Source organism: Pelecanus crispus, chromosome 12, assembly GCF_030463565.1.
Source record: "Pelecanus crispus isolate bPelCri1 chromosome 12, bPelCri1.pri, whole genome shotgun sequence".
Lineage (NCBI taxonomy): Eukaryota > Metazoa > Chordata > Aves > Pelecaniformes > Pelecanidae > Pelecanus > Pelecanus crispus.
In genome coordinates, this window is record NC_134654.1 from 9705455 (window position 1) to 9725104 (window position 19650).

The 19650-nt window shown below is 41.8% G+C and overlaps 1 protein-coding gene across 1 annotated transcript in view; it reads left to right on the forward strand.

Annotated features, from left to right (window-relative positions):
- Nucleotides 1–19650, forward strand: part of LOC104033656 (sphingosine-1-phosphate transporter SPNS2-like) — a 138287-nt gene that overhangs the window by 28787 nt on the left and 89850 nt on the right. Inside the window, exon 2 of the mRNA XM_075720125.1 lies at nt 9487–9552. Within this exon, the coding sequence (XP_075576240.1) occupies nt 9487–9552 (66 nt within the window). The remainder of the gene's footprint in view (nt 1–9486; nt 9553–19650) is intronic.

Below are 19650 nucleotides of genomic sequence, written 5' to 3' on the forward strand. Positions count from 1 at the left end.
GTACTTTGACTGGTTCTGAGCAAGTAGTATCTGCCTATTTACTAGATAAGGTGTTATCAAGCATTCAGTAGTGTATGGTAGTATGCTTCTAATGTATTTAGTTAAAATATAAGCAGGAAGACAAGTAAAAGTAAAGGCATCAAATAGATTCTGAGAACAAGAGCCCAATCATTATGTATTGTCTCTAGAAGAACACGAAAATGACTCTCTCCTGTGTTGATTTTGTCTAGCCAGAAAACCAGGAGAATAGAACTGTGAAGTCCATAGCCACATCTGTACAAAGCCAGCAAAAATCACCAAAATCTCTCCAAAAAGAGATTTTGTAGATACTTACTTTAATTTCCTTGCAATTTGTGGTTCATGCCAGTTTCCTGACTCATTGTCACTCCGGTACGATGATACGCCAAGTTTTCCAATAAGGAAAACAAGGGAGTGGTGAGTCACTGGCTGAATTCATATGCACTTGATTTGCTCTATCATTATCTATACTGGTGTTATTTATTTTAATTAGCTCATATACAAAGTCTCTGAGATATGTTTCATTGCATGAATTAGCTAGACTTGTTAGTCTTCTGTAAAGATTAGGAAGCCAGAAGACAACTGGAGCTTTTGGTGGCAGGCCCACTTTTTTCTGCCATAGCATGCATAAGGAGAGTATGAATGGGGGGAGTCTCTGAATTTTCTAAGATTTGAATAAGTGAAATAATAATGTTCTTATTTTTTGAGGCTCTGCTCTTTGGTCTGAAAATCTGTTAAGGCTGCTTATTGGATCTAAAATGTCAGAGAGTAGCCTTTTCCCCTCAGTAAAGATTGTGTTTTGTTCTGTGTTAGAGCAGAGGTGTTGCAGTGCAAAGCATGCCTGGCTTGGTTTGTGTGAGTTAAAGAACTAGAAAGAGGGGCTGAATTGAGTCCTGAGATAGAGATGCTGGCTATCAGAGAAAGGTCTGGCCAGCTTCACCTGAAAGCTGTTACTGATTCCTGTCATTTCAGATAACTACCATAAACCTTAGCTACTACTTATGTTTCTGTTGGTTGTTTAAAGTTGTAACAGTTTTTGATTTTTACCATTCCACATAAAGGAATCTTTCCAAGTCTCAATGAGTAAGTTTGGTTTTAAGTTCAGGTCGAGGTGCCAATTCATTTTAGCCTGTCCTTTTGCCCATATCACATCATTTATCTCTAATTGAAGTCTTCCCTTGGCCTGTGAGAATTGCAAGGCTGATTAGGATAGGCTAAGGCAGGAGTCTCAAAGTGAGATGAGGCAGGGGTGAAATTCAGGATCTCTTTATAGGGTGCTGCATGGCAGGGGTGGAAAGGAGAGCAAAGTGGCACTGTGAGCTTAGTCTCAGATTTGACCCATGTTATTTTGCAGTTTTACTGGTGAGAGCTGTTGTTTCATTGGATCATAAATGGAAAATCTTCCATGTTTTGGAATTTATTTAAGCTCTTGGGCTTGTGTTGGCCGAGTATCCTATGTTCCCCATTTGACGAGGGCTTCCTTCCCAGCCATAGTCCTGGGAACAGGCCTACACTGTAATTAGGGAGATGAGGGATTTGATTAGGGTGTGGTTTTGCCAGTGAGGCACCCAGCATTTGGCAGCCATGGTAGCATTCAAATTCCTATTTGTTTTGTTTTGATTTTTTTTTTTTTAATGTGAGCAGGACTAGCTGTCCTGCGCTGCCTTCCCTAGACGCTAGACGCCTTGACCCTGTGTTATTGATGCCTTGTGCTAATCGATTCTGCACCTGATGAACATTTGTTATCCCCTCCCACCCTTGCAGACAATTTTGTGCTTTGCATACATTACAGTGGAGTTCCAGCTATGTTAGAGGAACCATCATTTATTACTACCTAGCCTCTGCCAGAGAGAGGGAAGTAGTTTTTAAATATATTTTCTTCTCCAAGCCCTTGGTTAATTGCATTCCTTATTTTTTTTTTTCCTAATGTTTAATTACTTGTTACATGCTATGCAGGTAAGCCAATAGCCTTTGGGAATGAATGAATAGCTCAGATACTTCCCCACTGATATTAGAATAATGATAAAAACGTTGAATGGAAAAAGTGGGTGTGACAGGTGGTGGGTGCAAGTCTCTGAGGGTAATATTGGGGTTTGATTCAGAATAGGAATGTCACTACAAAGCAGACAGAAATTTTTATTTTGTTTCCCAAGCAGTAGTGTGCTTGGCAGAGTGTATGGCACCTCTCCTAATGAAAGCCCACTGAAAATGCTGCTCAGGGTAAACAGCAAGTCCTCTTGTGTGTCAGAGCTACAGGTGTATGCCCTTATGGGTTTGCTCTCCATTTCAAACAAGAGTCTTCTGAGATGAGCCTTCACCCCGGCACCTTTCTGTATGTGCAGGTAGTGGGAGGCTGTCAGTGCCTGTGGAGGCTTTGAACTCTCACACTTGCTTACCCTGGGGTTTTATTAGCAGATTTTTAAGCAGCTGTTTCATGGCCTGTGAATGACTGCAGTGCTGAGCGCTGAGACCCTGGCTCACTCCGATCTTTGGCTTGAACTGCCGTGCTCGATTTCTCTCTTCACAGTGCTGCACTGTATTACTTGGGGAAACCCCTTTCTGAACATGCCACTGTGGGTGTTGGCAGTTTCTTTTTAGTGCTTTCTAGGTCACAAGTTTCTTGCATGCCAGTGTGAGCAGATCTTAGGAAACCCTTGTTTTGATTTGTCTAGTTGCTGGTTTTGTTCTGTTTGTTTCTTTGTAATCCTGCAACACTATTTCAAAACCAAAGACTATTTCACCAATGCATATTGTTATGTCATGCAACAGTGGAATTAGTTTTGCAGAAGGAAAGTCTGTGTGTATGTCCTAAGGAAGGTACTGTCAGTGTTTTCACACAAGACGTCGCCACTCATTTAGCAATACTTAAAGACCAGGCCTGCTTCTTTTTGCATGTAAGACAGGGAATGCTTTCATGGCAATCCAAAGAAGGTGCTACTGCATTTTAGTTCTGGATTTGCTAGTTCTGGCAGCAGTGGGAATTTATCTTGAGGTACAAATATCAGCAGGGCTACCACGGTGGTTTTCTGCAGCTGAGTATTTAAATAGGGTCCAAATTGTGAAGCCAGTGTTTAATAGCTAGTGGGTGGCTGAGCTGAAGCCAGCTCGTTTGAAGCTTAGGGATCTGTGTGTGAACTGCAGTCACACCTTGGGGTTGCAGTCAAGATATAATCACAGAGACCTCAGAATAAACTTCTCTCCACCTAATCTTTTCACATGTGTCTGAACAGACAGGTGTGTACACCACTCTTATGTCTCCTTAATACATTAGCTGAAGCAGGCTGAATATGGCTGCAGGCATGAGGAAGAGCCTCATGATAGGAAGGTGGCTTGTGCCTTTAATGGCTAGGAGGCCAGGGCTTGGCTATCCCTGCTTAGTTACCTACACCTGAGGGAGCTGGCCCTGGAAGAACCAGGGAGCATAGCCTGGGAAGGACGAAGCCTTGATAGGAGGAGAGGTAGGCGGCAACAGATAATGGGGGGAAAAGAGTTGTCAGTACAGAGTCTGCTCTGGCTCTTTGGGAGCCAAGCGAGTGTGGGTTCTCCTCCACCTCCTTTGAGGCTTCCCCAAAGATCGGTGCAAGTCCAGGGCTGCAGTGGGACAGGAGAGAGGGTGCTGCGGTCACACATGATTGCTGTCAGTGCCCAGCCTGCATTGTCTGGAACGTTGTGTGCTGGTTCCTTTCAAGCACCATAATTTTTCCCCATTAAAAGATATGTTTCAAAATGCATGTGCTTTTCAAGTAAGTAGTTGTGTTGGTCAATGGCATTGCAGCACACACACAGTGTTTAAAGAATGTGTATTGGCGTTACTGATGCAAGGCTCGGTGAGCTGAAAACCTGTGGCTTTGTTTCTGTAGATTTCTGCTGGGTGCACAGGCTAACTCTATATTTTGCACCTGCCTTGGAAGCAGTTTGAAATCAAATCATGATGTTTTGTTTTGGTGAGTGGAAAATGGGGCTCTCCCGGGGAAGCTCTAATGTCTTTTTGCTTTGAAATTGTGATTTCATTGTAGCTCAGCTTATGAACACTGTTTCTTATCATGGCGACTCTTTATTCATATATACAGGTAGCAGTAGTGAGGTGAAGAGCTCATGTTTCGTTTAAATATAAAGGATAACCAAGGCACTCTGCTCACTAGATTGGCTATGGAGTAGTTCTGTAAATGATGGTTAACACAAGAAACAGCTGTACTAAGATGACCTTCTGTTCAGAGCATCTTTTTACCCCATATCAGATAACCTTCCAGTCCTGCAACTTTTGTTTTGTTGTAGCTCTGGTCAGGAACACAAAGCCTATCTAGGCAAACAGCTTGCCTCATGAGTGATCTGTACCACCTACCTCCCTGTTTGAAACCTGAACCGCACACTTCCAGGAAATTTTGCCTTTCCCAAAGCATTTCCCCTAAATCAGAGATAACTTAAGCCATTACATGTGGACCTGCATTCCAAAAGCCTCAGAATCAGGTCTTTTGTATTCACTGTTTGCGAAGTGGCCATTAAAAATGGCAACAGTACTCTGGATCCTGCACTAGATCCTAGAAACCTTCTGACATTGTGAGTGGATGAGGTCAGCCACGTTCCTCTTCCCCATTTACATTGCCTCCCTATCTAACACTCCACACCCAAAGACCTTTTATCCTCCAAATTGCTCTTAAAAGTCCTCTTCATGCCCAGTGCCCGCAAAAATCTGCCTTGGTGTCTTTGTCAGGTACTTAGGCACTAGCGCGGCAGGCCTAGTAAGGTAACCTAGACAGGACTTACTGGGAAACCCAGGCAGAGTGACTAGTTAATTCAGCCCTGTCTCTGTGCCCATCTTGATCAGCACTCCTGGCTAGGTGCTGCCCGTGTTTCATCTCATTGAGTTCCAAGCTCTACATCAGCATTAACAGTGTCTGGTTCAGCTGGTAAGATACTTTGGAAGGATGGCACCATGTCTCCTGTATGTTTGTTCAGTCCTGAAAATGCCGAATGTGCTTAAGAAATAATAGGTGATAACACTAATGTGTGCCATGTAATCATAAAGACATCCCAAATGGCCATCAGCCCTGCTGAGAGGCTGTCTCGGGAAGAGTGGTGCCTGTTAGCTGCTCACGGCTACTTTGAGATCCTCCTGCAACATAGGTATGAACTTTAATCCAAGAAAGGCCTTGTCAGCCACATGTGGCGGCTTCTCTTTCTTGGATTGCATCAGGTGTTGTGAGGCACCTGGGAGCACATCTCTACAAGCAACATGATCATTGTCTGGAGTCTGGCTCCAGCTATCTCTGCCTTCCCATCATCTAGAAGCAGAAGGGAAAGTCAAAAGCTCTGTCATTTTCCTGTATTCTTCCCTGGTCTATCATTGCTTAATTGTATCCCTAAATTAAAGTTTGGGGTGAGTCATTGCCATGGTGAGGTGAAAACAGAGCTGAGCAAATATAAGAGAGGAGGAGTGTCTTCCCATGTGAGCATGCAGAGCAGGAAAACTCCCACAGCAGAGAGAAAATCATATCACTTCATAGATGTGTTGCATCATCTGCTTGCTGCTGTCTCTAATTTAGTGCTCTAAATCCCATATCAAAACACCTGTAGTCCAAAGAGAAAATACACTTGGAATAGGAAATTCATGCCAATTAGACATGCAGATCTCCCTTAATATCTGAGACCTTCTTCCAAGCTCATGCAGGACTTATAATTGTAGTCCTATATTGTCCTGTTGCTGTCCACAACAGTTGCATTGACTGTCCACAGAACCCACTTCTCTCTCCACCACCAGAATAAAGTTGTAGGCTTAATCCAAGGTGGCTGCACTTCAGTGTCCTAAATGTATTTCATTTGTGGCTGCAGTAGTTAAGCTTGTAAAACACATTATGATCTCTTGTGGAAAAAAGCACTGTAGAACTGTAAAGCCATTGTCACTGGACAGATAATTTCTTTGTAATGAACTGGAGTACCTCCTCTGCTTTACTGTGTAGGCACCATTATAATCCCTTGTTCTTGTTTCTGATGCAAATCGCAAAAAAATTCTTCTTTCTGAGGCTATGTTTTCCATCACATCCCAGGCTCCTGTTCCTTGTAATTTTTGGTGGTTTAATGTGCCTCTCTGGCATTCTGGCATGGCTGGGGATGTGTTGCTGTAGGCAGAGCAGGCCCCTTTCAGGGTGGTGGAGGGAGCTCTGGACATGCCTGTGTATTCCATCATGGGATTAGGAGCACAGAATCCCAGAGTAGTTGAGACTGGAGGGGGCCTGTGGAGACAATCTAGTCCAACCCCCCAGCTCAAAGGATCTGCCTCCTCAGACAGTTTCAATAAGGCAGGGCTACAGCTCTTAATCTCCTTTTTCCCATCACTGGATCCGTCCCTTTGGTATCCTGTGGCAGGACAGTAGGTTGTGCCATTTTGCTTCTTGCACAGGTGAGATTCTGTTACTGGCTTGCTCTTGACCCTTGTGCCCCTGCTAGTTTAGAAGGTATGAATGCTGCTTGGTGATCACTTCAGCACAGTTTCTACCATGAAACCAACATCAGGGTACACTGTCTGCACTAGCTTCAGGGTAAATTTTTTTTCATCTGTTACCATCTGAACTAGAGTGCCCCTTATTACTTTGGTTTTCTTTGCAGACTTTAGGTAACATACTTGTAGCCTACTTGTAGTTTTCATTATTAAAATGAAAAACTGTCATCATGTCAGTGGGAGTTGAAGCCCCATCCTGAAAGAAGGGTGGGTGCAAAACTTAGCCCTTTGTTACTGAAATAAAAGAAGCTGCAAGTTGATGGGCTGAACAGGAACATGGCATCCACCAAGAAGCCATTTGTCCATGGATCAGGAGGTGAATGGGCATCACTTTCACCACCCAGTGATGTATGTGCTCAGATTAAGTCTTGTATCGGATTTGTCTGTAAAAGCAAGGAGAGCTTGGATCCCTCTGACTTGGCTTCTCCAGCTGGAGCGTCTAGGGCTTATCTGCATGGAGTTAGTAGGATATTTCATTTCTGTGTAGCACAACTGAGTGATGATAAGAGAACATCAGAAAACATTGTATTCAGTATTTCCTCCCTTCTTCCATGTTCTTGAGAATGTTGATTGGATTATCTTCTATAAAATTGGGATTATAGTACGCACAAGTTGTTCTGACTTGCTGAGCTTGACCTGATATGGGCAGTCTGGGACCAGCGAATAATGGAGCACAAATTGAAGGTGTTCAGAGATGGTTAAACTAAGTAAGGTTTCTAGGTTGGGTTGCAAGAGAACTGCTTTTTTCTGAAAGGGTGGGACACCAATGGGAGTATGTAAGTCATCTAAACCACAGAGGGTTTTGCTAGGCAAATGCAAAATTTATTTTTGTTCATCAGGTATTGCCTGGATAATGATATCTCAGTTATTAATGGAGCAAATAAGGGAAGGACAGCAAAGAAATGACAGGGCATTTTGAAAATGGTGGTAAATCTGCCATCCAAGAGGAAGCTAAGAAGTTCCTTTTGGAATTATAATAGACAGCAATGCTCCAAAGAAAAAGAAAGGCCGGGGAAAACTGTGTCAGGCTGGATATAATAGGCACTTAATACTTCAGAAAGTTACAGAATCACAGAATAATGAAGGTTGGAAGTGACCTCTGGAGATCATCTAGTCCAAAACCCATGCTAAAGCAGGGTCAGCTAGAGCAGGTTGCTCAGGACTGTGTCCTATTGGGTTTTGAATATCTCCAGGGATGGGGAATCCACAACGCCTCTGGACAACCTGTTCCAGTATTTGACCATCCTCACAGTAAAAAGTTTTTTTCTTATGTTTAAATGGAATTTCCCATGTTTCAGTTTGTGCCTTTTGCCTCTTTTCACTGGGCACCAGTGTGAAGAGCCTGGCTCTGTCTTTGTTACCCCCCTCTCCTATCAGGTATTGATACACACTGATAAGATTCACACCCTTCCCCACCCATACACACTGATAAGATTCACACCCTTCCCCACCCCAAGCCTTCCCTGCTCAGGGCTAAACAGTCTGATAGAGTAAGGAAGGGAGGATTGTTGTAGGAGGTAGGAGGTTGAACTAATGTTACTGGGCAGATATTGGTAGTTTAAAAGCCAACCTGAATGCTGCCCTGAGTAAATGGTGATGTACAAGTAATATGGAATAGGACAAGTGAGCTTTCTTGCTTTTTCCTTCCTTCTCTGCATCTTTTTTTCCTTTAGTACCTTTAATTTATGTCCCTCTTCTTGGCATTGTCCCAGATGTCTTCTGGGAATAGTTATCTCTGGGTCTTTTATCTCTTTGTGTTTGTCACTTAGGGTGATCCTGGCAGTCCCAAAAGCTGAGATATTTAGTGTGAGTGAGTTCAGGTTGGTGCTTAGTGATTCCCGTGACCTGCAGTGATGAGCAGAATCAGCTTGGATGAAGCCTCGGCTCAAATTTTGAACTGGAGGCGAACTCTTATAGATGTTCAGTATAGTTGGAGAATGGTGTTTCTTGTTTTTAAAAAAAAGGAACTTGCATATTCTCAGTTTTGGGGAAGACAGTATACTAAATAAGGAAGTTCCAGATATTAAGAGAGCAACTGTCTCTTTACCAGACCCAAGAAATCAGAGTGCAGTTTGTTTAGACCACAGACAAACGTTCAGGCCTATGGTGTCTGACACAACTGCACGATCTACAGCTTGGCAAATGTGTGTCCTCCAAGATGAGTTATAAAAGCTCTCTTGTGGGTTTTCCCTGTTCACTAGCTGGTTACAAAAGCGTGCCTGTTCATATGTACTTGACATTACATATATTTATGTGTTCGATACCCAAGTGCTAAATCTAGCTCAATATGTAAATACTACAAAACCTGTTAATTTTGCTTATACCAATTAATATATTAGGGGTTCAGGGAAGAGAAAAGGTTGGTTTTGGTTCTGCTTGTAGTTGCTTTAAAGCGAAGCATTTGGTCACTTACCCACCTTTACTAAGCTATTTTAAATTTATTTTCTACATTTGTTTTGGAAATGAGAACCCCCCAGAACTAGTTAAATGTGAAAACTTCCATCATTACTCCTATCAATGTGTCATATCTCCTCCCAACAGAGATTTGTTAAAACTTGTCTTGGATTCAATTTGTCTGTCTTGTCGAACCATTTGAAGCACCTAAGGTGCAGAATCAGTTTCCCTGTGTTCCTGTAAAATAACAGAAGTAAGGGATCTGGATTCTGCAGAAAACAAACAAAAAGAAAACCCTGATCTTGTTTAAGTAGGAAGTACAGACCACTTTCTCGTGCATGAGGCTTTCATTCCCAGACCCTTTGCATGATGTTATATCTACCTACCTCTGCTTTTATTGTAGTCGCCCAAAATTATTGAGTGTACATGTATACAAAAGAAGCCAATGTGCAAACTGTAGAAGTTATGTGTCTAAACTACTGGAATTTGAAGCTTTGCTGATGCTTCACAAAAGGTTTGAGTTATATGCTTTTCAAAGGCTGAAGGCACTGAGTTTCTTCTCTCTGTTTTCCTTGCAGGTGTGCTACTAGACATCCAGCAGCACTTTGGAGTCAAAGACAGTGGGGCTGGCTTATTACAGACAGGTAAGAGTACTTTTTTTTCTTTCTGGGTTTTGTAACCTTCCTCTTCTCAGAAGGGTGCTTTCAGATTTCTTCAGTTATGGCCCTTGGGCACATTGGCTGTGAAATACACTCTTACTAGGAAGACAAGTGAACGTGAGGGTTTTTTTGGTTTTGATTTGCTGGTGGGCAGGATCCTGATTAGGGCTCAGAATGACTTGAGTGCAGAAAGGGCCAAAAGCAAACAAACCTAATGATATTATTTATGACAGCTAAATTCAAGTAGGAGATGGCTACTTCTCCTAGATCAGAAAGCTCATGATAAACCAACAGCAGGATCCTGTTGTTCTCACTTCTCTTAACTCTCTCTAGGTTGGTAATAAGTGTGATGTATGATGCCCTTCATGTGCTCTACAGAGAATCTGCTGAATGTACAGTAATTTGGTGTACAGCATGGCATGAAAATGTAAAACTCATCAGGACAAGTACCTGAGGATGAGAACTGCGGGAAAGGCTAACAATCATTGCATTCGTGGTAGCTCATGGATTAACAATATCCCTCTGATTTTGGCGCCGTTAGCTTCAGATATGTCTCTCCTTGTATTTAAGGAAGAAGGATTATTGCAATTGTGATGTCCTTTTAACGTAGCAGACATTTTAATGTTGCACACATCTGCAGACAGAGCTGTACAACCCCAGGACAAACCCACCTTTTCTGGCCTCTAGTCCTGAGGTGGTTTAGAGGAGTCCCTTTGTCAATGGGCTCGATTTGATGACATGAGTAAGCAGTCTCATGTAGCTATGACAGCACATTTGATCTTTATGGAGAGTTGAAAGGACTAGCCAGAGAGAAAATGCAGTATTTTAAGGAGAGAAACAGTCTGCTTGGAAACTTCCTACAGAATTATTAGTTGGAGTCATAGATTTGTGGTGCTGTGGTTGTCTTGTCACTGTCATCTGTCTGAGGGAACCACACTGGAACAATTCTATCTGAAAAAAATAGAATTCAGTTATGATTAGAAATAGTATGCCAGAAAGACATTTTTTTCCATGCTTTTTCCCTCGTGCTATCACAGTGGATACCAAACGCCCATCAGGAGCATTTCTGTGAAACTGTAGCCAACAATTAAAGTGTATAAAATCATTCATTCTTTATAATCGCACTAGAGGTGAGAATGTTCTGGAGCTCCATCAGTTGGCCTTTGATTTCAAACTATGTGAACCACTGCAGTATCTCCTCCTTTTTATTTTCTGCAACCCATGGCACCACAGGGTCCTCATCTGTGGTTACAGCTTCTTGGTAATGTTGCAACACAAACAATTAATAACAGTTTATATTAGGGCTTTAAAAATGCCCTCCTTGTGGGACAGCAGAGTTCAGCTAAGCTGATATGTGCAGCACATGTCCAGAACAGAAGGCCTGAGCTTTACAAGTGTTACTGATTGTAAGTAGCATCAATCAGTTATGCCCAAAATGGCACTGGCTGTCCGTCAAGCTCTTTTCTACAGCAATTATTTGTATTTATTTATGGTGCTCAGAGGAACAGGTCTGCAATGTATCATTAGACACAAAGTGCCTTCAAGAACATATTCTGGTGGAAAACGACACTTGCCAAAGCATATATTTAATCTTCGTTCCTCTCAATGAATGAAATTCTTCTGCAGATGATTTGCTGACAGCAAGTAAGAGCTAAGCTCCAACAGGGAATTTCATTTGTTAATTGCAAGAAATGTTATTTATTTCTGTAGCAAACATACAGGGCATCTGAAAACTGTGTCACTGAGATATTGCAAGATTGCTGCTGAGTGTGTCAAGAATTCTGTAACTGATAACGGTTGCTTTAAGAAAAGCAACATTTTCTCTTGGTTTTTTTGCTGATCTGAAAACTGAGGGCTTGACTTTGCCCCTGCAATATACATAATAATGTATTAATCACAGTGCCATCACAGGAAAAGAGTGCTCACAAAATAAAACACCATTTCACGTGAGTAAGGGTAGGGGCACATAACTGAAAACTTATTAAATGTATTACTTCAGCTTAACAAGTTTCTGTGTTGGCAGCTGGCCCATAGCGCATGTACCCTTAACCCTGGTGAAATAAATCACCCTGGCCTAAACCATCATAAACACTACTTTTAATCTTTTGTCCATTCTCTAAGTCTGACCTCTCTAGGTGTGTAAATTGGAGAAAATGGATGCCGAGTATAAAAGCATTTGACCAAGGTTGCAGAGGAAGTCTATAGTAGAGCTGGGACCAGGACTGATGTCTCCCAGACCTCTGCCTTAACCTTGAACAGTTCCTTTGCAAGTAGAGAGACAGAAATACCATCTTATTCCCAAGAGATGGTCCTGCTAACTAATTGAGTGATGTGAGACGAAAGACTGCTCATCCTGAATATGTCCTCTGAATAAAGAGTGGATTAGTCCTCAGGTTGTTAATTCTGCATCTAAATGAGTCCTAAATTAATTTACAATGTTAATGAGGGGGAGTGAAATGTAGTATTCACTGGCAGTTCATATCACTCATCAAACAGGCTTTAAAAAATAATAAAGAAAATCCTTTTAACTGAGTAACAAGGCTGCACACAGTTTTAGGAAGAGATGGTACTGGAAACTCAAACAGCAAGGGGAAAAGAAATCCACCAAAGGCAATGTATGACCCTGCATTCATACCATAACGCATTCTTTGCAGGCCCAGCCAATCTCATAGCGCTCTCACTCCAAACGTTCAAAAGCCAATTCATACACTCTCAGCTTCTGCTGCCCTCTGGAAAGCAAAGGTGACTGGTTTCTTAGGAATTGCAAAGACAGAATTTGAATTTTTGTCGTCTTTTATATTAATCCCAAGATACAAGCTGCTCTTTGCCTAGAAGATATAATGAAAACTGGTTAGAGGGCCACTATAACTCCCTGTGCAGAAAAATTACAGGGACACTCCACCCTCATCCATAATGGAACAGAGCAGAACGGGGTAGTCTCTGCAGCAAGGATCCTGTGACAGCAAAGGACACACTGACAGATGGATCGCAATTGCTGCTTGCCCAGTAGCATTGCAGAGTAACAGGCATATAACTATGTTAATTCCAGAGCCTCAGTTATCTCTTGATGATGCTATAATTCTGTGCTGATCTTCCCTTTTAAAGCACTACATATGCAGTTATATAAATATTAGTTAAGTTCTTTTAACTGTCCTACAGGTCTGCATCCAAGCTTTCTTGTGCTTTTCATTTCTTACTGGTTGCTTTTCCCAGCTGGAGAAAGGATAATCCTGGCTGATCTCATAGAATCATAGAATCGTTTAGGTTGGAAAAGACCTTTAAGATCATCCAGTCCAACCATTAACCTACACTACCAAGTCCACTCTAAACCAGTCAAGGGTAGACTAGACTAAAAGATCTCAAAAGATGATAGAGCATCTCCTTGCCTACTTGAGCTGTACAGCTGTAGTCAGTCAATATATTTGTAAGCCAAACCATACTAAAAGTCTTTCCCATGTGTGCAGTTAGGTAAGAGCAGCAGTTTGGACTCGTCAAAACTACAAGCCTCTAAAAACACAAAGACTGAGAAGAGGGACAACTGGATTTGTAGAACTGCTTCAAAATAATGTTGTCCTTCCATATATACTTAGAATACAGGAGTAGTGCTCCAGTACTGTACTCTGGCTTTCACTAGATTTTTTCCCCTTCCTTTCTTCAGTTTTTGTGCTTTATTGCTCTGTCTGCTTTCCCTGCCCTTGGATTTATTTTGATTTTGTGTCTCTTGCCAGTGTCTATTTAGCACACCAGAGCTCTAATAATAATAGTGCCTGGCTCTCAATACAGTTTGTCTTCTGTAGATCTCAGGATGTTTTATATAGGGAAGGACAATGAAGCTTGCCCTTTTCTACAGATGGGGAAACCAAGAAGGCCAGATGGGAGAAATGACCTGCCCAAAGTCACACAGCGGGTCTGAGGCAGAGCCAGAATGAGAACTGCAGTCCAGTTCCTGAACACGCAGCATTCAACTAGGTTAATGCTTAGACCCAGAAATTTGGTCCTTGTTAATGGGCACCTTAATCTTCTATCCTAGGCAGCTCAGGGGAAGGCACATAAAACAGTGGGGACTTCTGCAAGTGGAAACTGTGAGGCATCAAGTGGAGGGTATGGCAAGGATTCCATTGAAATGCAGAGGGGGAAAGTGTCTCTCTTCAGAAAGAGCATAGGGATGTCATTAGAGGAAACCCCGGTAACCAAAAGTTTATACCATAAGGTCAGAAGCAAGGAAATGTAAGGAAGCAAGAGATCCGGGAGGACTTATTAAAGGTGAATAGTCAGGGGCTCTGAAAGAACTTCTGTCTTCTCATGTGGAGAGAGATGGGCAAAAATGATTGTCCCAAATGCCTTTCAGCCCCCTGGTTTCCCAGGAAGCCTAGCAATGCCAGGTACTTTCTTAAGTCTTCTTGTGGGCTCATTTTTCCTGTAAGGGTCAATTCCAACTAAAACCTCTGTTCATTTGAAAAGTGAAACCTTTACCTACCTGAGTTCCCCTACCTCTTGAGCTGACCTACTGTAAGCACCTTGCACTAGATTGCAACCTTGCAAATACGTTAGCAGCTCTGGTATGCTGTGATTGTACCAACCAAGCTATAAGCATGTGCAGTGAGTAGTGGACTTGAAATAGTGAAGTGCAATGATGGGATAAATCAGACTTGCTAAATTGAAGGTTTTCCTTTCAAATCCCTTTGACTCCCATCTTCTTGTCACTCGCTTACAATGACAGCCTATACTGCTGTGACATTTTTTATTTATTCCACGCAGAGACCACCTCCTCTGGATGCTAACCTTGAATATGTGTATATTACATGAGTTGCAGGTGCCGCATATTTCTTTTCTACCATCTGCTTCTACCTGAATAGATGCTGTCTTGCTCCTCATCTGTGCTATGCATAGCTGAATCAAATCTTAATCTTGCACTTCCTACTGCACCTGCTTAACTGTGCTTCTAGCTAGAACAGAACAACTCATATGCTGGACACTTTCCTGTTTTCTATTTAAAATTCATGGGCTTTCCTTTTGAGTGAATGACTTCTTACACCAGAGCACCTCCCAAGGCCCTGGTATCTCAGGTGTCCAATCCAGAAGGTGAGACAGAATACTTTGTAGTTGCTGTTCTTGATTTATGACTGCAAATGGTTTGGACCACCATGTTCTACCCAGAGCAGGTCACGCCACTGTCATCTTCCCTTCCCCCAAACATGGTAAGCATTCTTAAATCCACATTACTTCTCTGGCAATCTGGGGCTCTGAATGCCAGGCCAAGGTGGAGCTCTCTTTCTACCAGAAGGAGATCCTCTAAGTCATATCAACAATGAGCAAAACTTTTTTCCCCATTTCCCCCTCCATACCTGATTTTGTATCATTTTTTCTGAACTTCTCCAGCCTTCTGTAGCATGCTACTGATCTAGGGATTAAACAGTTTGTATAGGACAGCTCCAGTTTAAGCAATGAAGATGAGAAAGCAGGGCTCTGTGTTCAATGTGCCTCGATTAATGTTGTGACAAGGGTCGGTCTTTTACTTATCAAGGTGGAGCGAGTTGAGATAGTCCAGAGCCTGATTATTTCCCGGATAAGTCCTTTACAAGTTCTGACAGTCCTTTTTTCCTGTGTGCTAGAATGGTATCTGATACACTAAGAAGTCATGGCAATCTGAGGGTCTGATTCATGAAAGCAGTTAAGCCTCTTTGGAAATCCCTCTGCAATCAAGAATGAAAGTATTTCCTTGAATCAGTGAGCAGGTTATAGAAAAGGTATTTGTACCCTAGCCCAGTCTCCCGTACACCAAGGACCAAACTATAAAAATGCTGTTTACAGTGTGCATTCTCACTGGACAGCCCTAGATTACAAAGTAAATGATCTTTGGTGGGGAAGAAGGGGCAGGGAAGGGAGGGGAAGATGTCCTTGCCTCCTGCTGCTAGGATGTAAATGCTTGAGTGAGTGTTGCACTCCCTCTTTTTGTTGTACTTGTCAGCAAGTGAGTGCAGGCTACTAGAACAGGGAAACTCTCCAGACTGGCTTGTCTTCATTAATATCTTGATTTTATGATACTGCATGGCCACTAACACAACATAACAATTCATTTTCCCATCCTGTCTTCCTGCTTTGCAGAAGGAAGGTTTGTCCTGAATATTGGCCTTTCAGACAAGGCAGGTACTTGGGCTGGTTGTTGCAAGAGAAACTTGCACTTGTGCTGCCAGTGGTATGTCTGTTCTGTAAGTAGATTTTGGCCTATTTTCCCTTAGGCTGTAGTTCAAGCACCTCTTGCCAAGGTTGTGTTCACTTCTGTAATTTATTACAATAATAAGGGGAAAGATTTCCCACAGATTTTAGAGAAATAGTTATCATTCCACCCAAAGTCTTAACAGTTTTTAACATAGCCTGTCCATCTACCCCTACGCATATTCCTCAAACCTCAGAATTTCATTCAAGCTCTTTATAGTGGAAGATGGGATTTTTGTTGGTATTGTGTAATTCTTTTAAACAACAGTTTCCTCTTAATACCAGCTATGCAATCTCACGTAGCAGGTATCTGCACTGTATTCTGTGTTTCATGCACAAATATTTCAGAAGGGCTAGTCTTGCCACCTTCGCTTTTTTCATTAACACCATATTTGGAATTTTGAAAGAGGGAGATGAACATTTGAGTTATATTAACAGTTATTTTAATGCTGTTATTAGACATCTAATGGCTACCAGTTGCTGGAAGAGAGATGTGTGCTTATATTCGATACCTCACAAGTAGCTTACTTTTTTTCATCCCCCTCTGCAGTGACACTGAAAGCTTTTGGTAGTAAGTGGAAAACCTGCTCAGCTTTAATTCTTGCTTTTCACTGAGCCTGTAAGTTTAATTTTCAGGTGTGGTGACCAGAGGAGTGTTTGTATATGGTCTAAATCAGAAGGAGCCCTGTGTTCTCCTCTGTACCCTAATCTAGATCTGTGCATACAGTTGCTACTGATACCTATTGGGCCCAATTTAAAGGTGAGTGTTAGCCCAGAGGGGAAGATTTTTTTTGCCTTGACTTTAAGGGAAGTTGGTTCAGGGTCTTCTATGAACTGGTAGTGAGAAAACAGAACTAACTTTTATAGTACATTTTGTATATTTAATATGCTTCATCCCAGGGAAGCCGTAAGTGTTCTCTCTTAGAAGATCTATTTTAACATTGTTTTGGTTTTGTCTTGCCTCCCACACCTGAAGAACTCTCATTTTCTTAGAGCACAAACCTACAGTTCTGCAGGGCAACATACTGTGTTGTGAAAAATGTAAGCAGCTATATTCATACAGGGATCTGAGATCAGGTGATAAAGAGGTCAGGCTTGGTCTACGCCTGCTGAGAGATTTCCAAGTTAATGTAGTATAGTTGGAAGCATTGCTGTTGGAGGAGGTGTTTGATTTGAGAGAGGGAGAGATTATTTGGATAAACCAAATAGTCTTGACAGAGTGTGAAGAAGCTCTGGAGCACCGGAGGTACTGTCTTACAATGAAGCAAAGAGCACCGATGTTAGTTGTTGTAATACAGCAGGCATCTCTCTCTCTGGAAGTACTCTGGAAGTACCAGGGGGTTTTCATTGGGAATGTTGGGGCCCTAGACTGGTCCATGCAATAATTTTGCTTCTAATGTCGTGTCTTGAGTTCCAGGTGGCTTTTCCTCCAAACCAGTGCTTCTCAAACCTTTTGGGCTGAGTACCAGACCACTCTGCATCCTTACAATTGAATTTTTATAGTGATTTATCATCAGATCACTATGAAAGTAGGGCATCAGTTATGTAAAAAGTGAACATTCCTCATGGTATTCGGTAGTGTTACCAACTTGCAGAACTAGATTCCAGTTAACACGAGTAAGTCTGAATTGCATGAATGGTGTATTGTTGTACCAATTCAAAAGAAATCTCCCAATGCGCTCCCCTTACCCCTGATACGTGCACACATTCCAGGACTTTTCCTGTATGCTGATGTAAGGTTATAGAGCGGAGACCAATTTTCTGCTCAGATTGTGCAAGGAACCTGTTTCTGGAGGGAAAATATCACTGACCATAGTCCATTGCTTACCCCAATTCAAAGTTAGTTCTCACAAAAAATTAAGTGTACATAAACATTTGTTGCTAAAACTCTCTTCAGTTGTTTCCAAGTTTTAGTCAAATGACTGAGGATGGCTTAGCTTTTTAAATCTCAGATGAAAAACAAACAGTTATTTGATGGGATGAATAGTAGGGGGAGGGGTTCACACACATTCTTGCGTTCTTTGCTGCTGCAAGCAGGGAAGTGCTTTGGTTTTCAGTGGAAAGGATGTTTCCAGGGAAAGTTCAGTTCTGACCTCTTTTATTCCCCCACTCAGTTATACATCAGGTTATTCCTAATTAAACATTTGGACAGTTTTAACCATTTCCTTCTTCCAACCTTTTCATCCACTAAAGCTTACAGAAGCAAGATTTATTTTACATATTCTCCTACTGTAGTATTCTCCTTGCTCTTTGTAGATGAGCTGAACTGGAGATGTGGCAACTCCAATTTATTCTCTTGTGGGACAGTAGTGTTGAAGTGAGAACATTAATAGTAATATAACTTTTCTGTGAAGAGTTGCCTTAAAGAAATAAGAAGTTATAATAACTTTAACTTGCTTATTTGGAGCGACACTAATTTTAAATAGATGGTTACAAGAAATTACTATTGGATTAGACTTGGAAGTGAATTAGGGAGGCAGTACAGGCAAAGCAGTTTGAGCTTTGATTTCTTTTTACAATTCTGCTGATGGCACTGGCCAAGGTGCTCTCTTCTCTGGGTCTTTCCCCTGTTCCATTTCTTCTCTCTAGATCATCAGTTTGTAGAGGCAAGATGATCACCTACCATGTAAGCCTGTGATGAAGTGCTTGTTAAAACTGACCTTGTTAACAGTTTTGGCTGAGTGAAATTTCAGGATAGGGTTTGTCTGTCTGGTGTTTTTTGGTGGGCTGGGTTTGTTTTGTTTTATTTTGTTTTCCTTGAAGGATGTTTGAAATATGCTCAGAATTCTTTGGTTTTAATTCCACCTTAATCACAGTTACTGCTTTTATTCTTGCCTCTACCCACCCTGGGATTTGAGAGGTCCTGGTCACCACAGCAATTGATGGTGTTAGCTGTCAGCTCCATGCTTGTATATTCAGCATCCTGTGGTTTCGTCCAACCTACCTGGCAATATAAATAACAGTAAAAGTGCCTGGGTGCCCTTGGCCACACCTTTTGAGCACTAGAAATCATTGACCAAGTCTGACGAAGAAAGGTACTATTTCATGAGAGCCTTTGTGACTAGAATGAGTCATGTAAGAAAGATGGGTGAGTTAAGGAGTAACTTTGCCACAAAAAAGTAAGGTTTTTTTTGCTTACTCTGGAATGTGCAGGGTGCTTTAGAGATCCACGTGTCATTGAACTGAGTTGCCTTCAATTTAAGCGTATGGGCTGTTTCTAAAAGCAGCCTTCCATTTTGCAGGTGTAGTTTAGGATATATAAATGCTTAACTTACTAATTGTGCCTGCAAATCAAAGTATATAGGTGGCACCAGCAAAGATGCTTCCAGGGTAAATTGCAAGCTCAAAATTAGTGGCTGAGTTGAGGATCCTTTAAACACCTGATACTAGAAATAGATACTAGCTCAGAAGGGCTCATGTAAAGAGTTACTATGCTGAGAACCATGCAAGTGTTTGACTAGGTTAATCCACCTCCTTTATCAATCTTCTTGAAAGTGAAGTTACAGAACAGGAACATGAAAATGTCTCATAATTTTTGCTGTTTTCATTCCCCCTCTCCCCCATTTTGTTTTTAAATGGACATCTTCAACCGTCAAGATGCTGCCCATATGGTGCCCCCCAAGTAGGGGTTCACGGGAACACTGCTGGAATATATAAATCTAAGGCCTACTATGTTGCTATAGCTCACAATGCTGAAACTGCCATCAGCTATGTGGTTGCTTTTGCTTAGTCATGTGGTCCTAGAAAGAGGATCTATCTCTAAGGGTTATTTTTTTGCATTTCTTATAAAATGTGATGAGATCATCTCATAAAGAAACGTGCTTCTTCAAGATGTTTAGCTTCCCTAGTATCTGTCATAATCTGTCA